Source organism: Lissotriton helveticus, chromosome 12, assembly GCF_964261635.1.
Source record: "Lissotriton helveticus chromosome 12, aLisHel1.1, whole genome shotgun sequence".
Taxonomy (NCBI): Eukaryota; Metazoa; Chordata; class Amphibia; order Caudata; family Salamandridae; genus Lissotriton; species Lissotriton helveticus.
Window position 1 is genome coordinate 154067032 of NC_136073.1, and position 7253 is coordinate 154074284.

General features: G+C 48.0%; 1 protein-coding gene across 1 annotated transcript; it reads right to left on the reverse strand.

The window, feature by feature from the left end:
- Nucleotides 1–1633: 1633 nt before the first annotated feature.
- LOC144799436 (transcription factor HES-7.1-A-like) lies at nt 1634–6700 on the reverse strand. Its single transcript, XM_078670734.1, has 3 exons — nt 6656–6700; nt 6175–6270; nt 1634–2173 (listed from the first exon to the last, which is right to left on the reverse strand). The coding sequence occupies exons 1-3, from the start codon at nt 6698–6700 to the stop codon at nt 1634–1636; spliced, it is 681 nt and encodes a 226-aa protein (XP_078526860.1).
- Nucleotides 6701–7253: the final 553 nt, after the last annotated feature.

A 7253-nucleotide genomic window follows, 5' to 3' on the forward strand; every position in this document is an offset into this window, starting at 1 on the left:
GCTTCTGATTTTGCAGATGGTAAGGGTGGGCAACTTTATCCTAATTCTGCCGATTTGGGATGGGGTTTTGTTGCTAGTTCTGGTGAACCAGATGTATTACCGTAGTGAAAGAGACATGTTTGAGTAGTGTCTTGATCTACTGTGTTTTATGTTGTGGTCTTGCTTTTCTTTCTGTGGATATTGCATTACTAGGGGGCTCCTCTCAGTTTGTGTATGATATGAGGGGATAAAAGGAAATGAGTGCAAACACTACCTCAATGTCTCTTTGAGGCGGTGTTTGCACTAATTTCCTTTTCATCTCTGTCCAGTCATCTGTCAGGCACCTAAGGGATACTTCTGGCTATACAGCCTAATATGATACATACACAGTAGAGCTGCCTATCGCATGGTGTAGAGATACATCTGGCTATGCAGACAAGACAGCAGAGAAGTTAATGGCCGCACATGGGCCATGCGCGGCAGAGTTATCTGTGGGACAGTGAGAACGTATGCTGCACAAACATCTATGAGACATTTTTGGGTTGTTGAATTTACCACACACAGACAAATGCCACAGAACATGAACAAAAGTTTACATTATTTTATTAGAAAAATATATTTACAATTATCACAGTATATGCAAAAATATAAATTAAAAAAACATTACTGTTAGGCAATAGAACAAATGTGCAAAGAAGCAAGTGACCTTAATGGGGACACGGAGATATGTAAACATTATCTTTGGCAAACGTTTCATGAGCAATACTGTGTTACAGATCAAGTATAGAGGAGGTGCATATAGCACAGGGCTCATTGTTCCATACCTTTGTTTGTGGGGCACCAAGTCGGAGATAACATATAAGAAACTGAAAATAATATACAATTTACTCTGAATTAAAAATCATTTTCCCCCTTGAAAAAACACCATATTTGGCAAATGTTAGAAAACATCATCCCTGCTTTATGAGTGTAGATTGGGGGAATTATTGCCTGGGGCTGTAGTACCTCAAGGTACTCGAGGCATCCAGTGACCCTGCTTGTACATGACATTTATAGCCAGAATGGCAGAGAACTGTCTAAGATAAGTCATGTGATTGAGTTCAGAAATAGTCAACATGTGATGTACTTGAGAGTACGGAAGGATGCTGCGCCACTGACAGAGGTCATGAAACCTGCCATGGATCCACTGTCCAACCCTTCTGCCTCTGGGTACCTCTCATTGCCATTCAAAGGGATGCAGAGGATGCCATCCTCCAGCTCAACATAATGCGAGGCCTTATCTAGAACTAGTAACCACAGGGGCTGCTTCATACTACAGGATACGAAAGGGAGAGGCCATAGGATCCATCTCTGCCCATGTGGTTCATGTTTGAAACAAGTACAAAGGGAGGGATGTGGTGCATCCTTGCAGTGAGCAACAGAGCCATCCATTCACACAGCCATGAGACCTACAAGAATCCAGAGGATTAGACCTCCAGAGCTCCAGACCTTGACCAGAGGTCTTTTTGTCCTTTGCTTCAGTTTTCCACAACTTATCTTAATAAGATGCCTGCACGCTTGAGCAAAGACATAACACGTGCGAGCTTCCTTCTGAGGGAAGTCCATTCCAAGAAGAAGAACCTCTATGGTGCTGGTCACCTTTCACGGCATGCACCTAAGGCCAGGGCCTCCACACTGCGGAGATCAGAGCTGGGGAGTCATTGTTTGTTTGGGGTCCAACAGTCCGGCTGGTGCGCAGACCGCCATCTTGGAAGCTCTGATGATGTGCACAAGATGGCTGTGGTGGGGCCTGCATAGCAGCAAACCTACTTGAATGAGAAGGCAGGTTCTCTGTGGATGAAAATATGTCCAGCTGTCTCTCTGAAGATGCTCCAAAAAGGGCTGTGCCGGTCTCCGGGAGGTGTTCATGAACTGTAGTTCTCAATGAGCTGGCCCCAGGTGGGAGCAGCATAGAGGAGGTTTGCAGCTGATTGAGGCATGAAGTGAAGTATCCACCGAGGAAAGCTTTCCTCTCTGGTGCAATGTCCTGGTTGGCATTCAAGATGAAGGCGGCTCTTTGGAGGCAGTCGTGGTAGCCAGCTTGGTGGATCTGCCGTTCATCAGGTAGGGGCTCGAGACTCTGGTTTTGGGTTCTGATAAACTGCACCGCAGTTTCCAAAATGTCCGCCTTTTCGACCTTTGGGTTTTTCAACTTCTGTGAAAGAAGAAACAATGCTTGGATGAGAACTTGGGAATGATACAGTGAAGATGACACAGATGGGCACATGCCCTAAAAAATGCAACCATGGTTAGAGCACATGAACGCTTGAGTGATGCTAAAGTGACACTTCAACGAGCACTGTAGGGCTCTCAAAATTATTCTAACCCGCACTAAATGATGGCACTTAGTGATGGTTTAATCAGCATCAGAGCTCTGTGCAATTGATAATCTAATCAACACTAGAGCGTTCTTAAATGTATAAGTCTAACCAGTACTGGAGGACACAAGGTAACAGTGTTACCTGCACTGGATCTCTCTGAAAGTGACAGTACAAACAATAACAGAAAAGCGACAGTCTAACCAACACTGGGCCGATCTCAAAGTGATAACCTGGGTAGCATTTGAGCATTCTCAAAATGCCAATTTACAAGTGCTCCTGTTCTCAAGTCGCTGTGTCAAAGTGACGGTCTAATGCTGAGTGGTGAGCTCTCAAAGTGGTGGCCTAACCAGACCTAAACACTCCTGAGGTAACAATCCAACTATTACTGGAACACTAACAAAGTTACAGTCTAACCAGATTCTGACTTCACACATCACAGTCTACCACACACTGAGCACTCTCAAAACAACTATAAATGGGACTGGAACACACTCAAAAGAACAATCTAACTAGCAGAGAAGTGCTAGAGTGAAACTGGAGCATCCGCATACTAACTAGCCTATAGGAGAGCGCTCTTGAACTATCAACCTGAACAGTACTGGAGAACTGTCAAGCAAACAACCAATCTATCAATGGGACATTTAAAACCCAGCAATCTAACTAGCAACTCTGAAACTAGCACTCTAACTAGCGGTGGAGCACTCTGGATCTAACCATCTCATTATCAATGGAGGCCTCAGAAATTGGCAGGGTAACCAGCACAGTAGAACTCTGAAACTATCACCACAACGAAGCACCCTGAAACTAGCAAGAATTCTGAAACCAGCTATCTAATCATCACTGAGGCTCTCAGGAATTACAAACCTCAGTGGCACTGGAGCACTCTGAAACTAGCAATCTAACTAGCACTGGAGCGCGCAGAACTAGAAATCTAACTAGCCCTGGAACACTCTGAAACTAGCAATCTAACCAGCACTGGAACACGCAGAACTAAATATCTAACTAGCACTGGAACACTCAAACTAGAAATCTAACTAGCACTGGAGCACGCAGAACAAGAAATCTAACTAGCACTGGAACACTCTGAAACTAGCAATCTCACTAGCACTGGAGCACGCAGAACTAGCAATCTAACTAGCACTGGAACACGATAAACAAGCAATGTAAACTGTACTGGAGAACTCTGAAACTATTAACCTTAACAATAGTGGAGCACTCTCGAATAACCAACCAAACTAGCGATGGAGGATTTAAAAAAACTAGCAATCTAACTAGTGGAACTCGTGCTCTAACTATAACCGCTCTAAAGCACTTTGGACCTAACCATCGAACCATCAGTGGAGCCCTCGGAAATGAGCAATCTGCCGAGCACAGGAGGTCTCTGGAAGTAGCAATCGAAGCAGCACGAAGCCACTTTTACAATAGCAATCTAACTAGTATAGGATAACTCTGAAACTAGCGAACTAACCAGCACTGGAGATCTAATCATCAAGGGGCCATCAGAAACTTCTAATCTAATCAGCACTGGAGCCTCTAAAACTAGCAGTCTAACTAGCACTGGAGCAGGCTGAACTAGCAATCTAACCAGCGCTGCAGCACTCTAAAACTAGCACTCTAACTAGCGCAGTCTGGCCAACGCCGGAACATTCTCAAAGTAAGAATCTGACTAACATAGGATCACTTTGAAAGTAACATTCAAACCAGCACCGGAGCACACTGAAACACTATCCAACTAACTAGCAATGTGGTTCCCTGAAATTAACTAATTATCTATCACTAGAGCACCCTGAAAGTAGCATGCTAACCACCATTGGAGGACTCGTTAATTAGCTATTTAACCAGTAGCGAGCACTCTTAAACTAGCAATGGAACCATTGTTGCAGCCTTCAGAAACGAGCACTCAAACCAGCTCTGAAAACATAACTGGACCCACTGAACCTAACAACCTAGCTGAAAATAGCGATCTGCAACCACCATTGGAGCACTCGGAAACCATCCATCTATACAGCACTAGAAGCCTCTCAAACGAGTAATCTAACCAGCAACGGAGCATTCTCCAACTAGCAATCTAATAATGAGCACCGGAGCACACTCAAACAAGCATTGCACCCAGCACTGATGCAATGAGAACGTAGCAGTGTAACAAGTACAGGAGCTCCCTCGAACCAGCACTGGGAAACTAGCAGTGTATTCCCAGCACGGGGCAATCTGCAAGCAGCGATTTAACCAGCGCTGGAGCACTCGCAACCCAACATACGGGCACATCCGTACCAAGCAATCCTTAAAGTGACGGGGTGCAAATATTTCAGTAACTGAGTCTGCAGCACTTTTGAGTGACAGGCTTGGGCAGCCCAGGAGAGCGTCCTGCAACCACTGACCCCTCCCCTTTCAAGTGTGCCTGGGCGGTTGGTGCAGGGTGAGGGCTCTCTTTCACTTCACGAGCCCCCCACCGGACCTCTACCACCGACCCTCTCTCTCTTTATTTTGTGCAGATTTATATAGCGTGAACTCGACCCGAAGGTATTGGAGCGCTTTACATTACACATTCAGACACGGGGAGATTAAGTGATTTGCCCAGATCACAGGATGTGGACGCGACCCCGAAGCTCGAACCCTGGTTTCCCAGCTCCAAAGTCGGCAGTCTAGCCGACGGACCACATCCTCTGCCAGTGTCACACCTAGCACACCCGTACCGGCCCTTAAAGTCATGCTTACTTACCACTCTGTCAGTGCCCCTGTGCCACACACCGACTTCGCACACCCACCCCTTCCCCTCCATGTATGCTGTCACGCGCAGCTCTCCTTTCAGTGTACTCGCGAATCGCATCTTCCTACGTAATAGCGCGCTTAAAAGCTGTTCGGTGTTTCTAAACGCTATAAACCACAGTAATTACAGTTATTGCTTTCAGCGCCAACGTAATAAGACACAATTGTTCGACCTTAGACAAATGAACGTCTGAGTTCACCCTCTCCGGATGAACCTAGTGCACTGTAGACCACAGCACGTGTCAGCAGCGAACGCTTAAGCTCGCTGAACCGTGTCGCCGTTTCATGACCGGCCTCTTTCCTTACCACAAGGCACAGCTCCTTCCAATGTCTTCGTAAAGGCCTCATCCCATGCGCCCCGACCCAAGAGTTCTCTTACAGTCTGATCACCGATGCACCCTGTCGTTCCTGATGCCCACTCCCAGTCCCCCGACCGCAGACTGACAGTCCACGTGACTGCCAACCCGTATAGCACATTAAGAAAAGAAAATAGCGTCACACTATAAAATAATATGGACTGGGGCGTAAGGAAGATACATGTAGCCCCTGCGGTGCAGCCCCCTCCCCGCTCAGCTCAAAGCAAATCTGGGAGATCTGGGGAGAAAGCCCCCCCCCCCCTCATCTTAGTTCGCATGGAGCGACGGTTGCGTTCCGCCACTGGGTGAGAATAACTAAAGACATGAACCCATCTGATCGCTGGTTGCACGCATAATCCAGACCATCTGTAGACGTTTACGCAGCGCCAGAAGAGGTGTGTGGGTAGCCTATCTCCTTCTGAACCTGCCTCCTCCGGGAATTCGCATGACCCCAGACTCCTAGACGTTCCCCGACAATAGCTCGATCAAAGGGGCTGCAGACCCCCAAGTCCTTCTACCACCGACGATGGCGCGCTCTTGGCACAGCGACGGCGCCCAGAGGCCACCAGGACCGTGCGCGCAGCTCCTTGGGAGCAGTGCGCACTGCGAGCACACAGACCAAAGTTCACGGGAGGGCTCTACACACGCACAGGTAACACTCTTTGCGAGAGGAGTAAGATTCGTTGTGTTGAGTACACGGGGTCAATGCTCACCTCGTTCGGCCCCTTCTCCAGCAGCAGCATCCGTAAAGTCTCCAGGCTCGAGTTTATCCTCTCCCGTCGCCGCTTCTCCACCACGGGCTTCAGGAGCTGAGGGGAAAACGCAGAGAAGAAGGAACATTAGGACCAAGCTGTGCATTAAGGGAGCGCGAGGGGGTTGAGCCACTGCAGCGCGAGAGGCAGAGATACGAGGACCGCTGGGCCCTGGGGCAGGTTGAACCCTAGCAGCGCAAAATACTAGAAGAAGGGGACAAAGTGAACCAACAGGCCGCGCTACACCAAAGAAGAAATGCCCCCAAAAGAGCGCGCCTTCCACGAAAGCAAATTATGTGAATATAAAAAGCACAAGACACCAGGAGAGCTGAGGTCTATGAACCCAAAGGTCTCGAGATGAAGGAGAGCTGGGAACCCAAAGGGCCACGCGGGGCCGGAGGAAGCACAAGGCACCAGGACTGGGGGCCGATCGGACATGTACCTTTCTCATGCCCTTGAAGGCTCTCTCGGGGGATGACTTCTTCATGGCTGCGCGTGGGAGCGAGGTCAGGAGGCAGCTCTGCAGCGGCAGAGGAAAGATTGTGTCTGAGGGTCTGTGGGGGAGGCCGGCTTTATGGAAGCCGGGGGAGGAGGGCAGAGGCCGTTCACACCTTGTCCTGCGCCCTTTGTCTCCCTGGCCTTTAGAGATGCCGCCGCGAGCGTGCCGGCGATCACCCCCTGTAAACCCGGACACCAAAGGGCAGCTGCCCCCCCCCCCCCTTTTATCCCATAGAGCTTCACTCCACTCAAAGAAATGATGGCAAAGTAGACAATCAGAAGCACATTATTTGAAGAAATGAACACAGAATCAGAAATTCTTCTTGGTGACGAGGAAGACGAGCCAATCATTGCTAAAGAAACTTAAGTCTGATGCGTAAAACAGCGCGAACCAGTAACCAGTTTTGTATGATTTTGTTGCTTCTGTCACTAAATGCTTGGAAGTATTTTTAACTTCAGGGCGTATTGTAGACATATTTGTACATCAGGTTAGATAAATAAGGCTACAGGATATGTCGTTCCCGACATACACCACATTTATT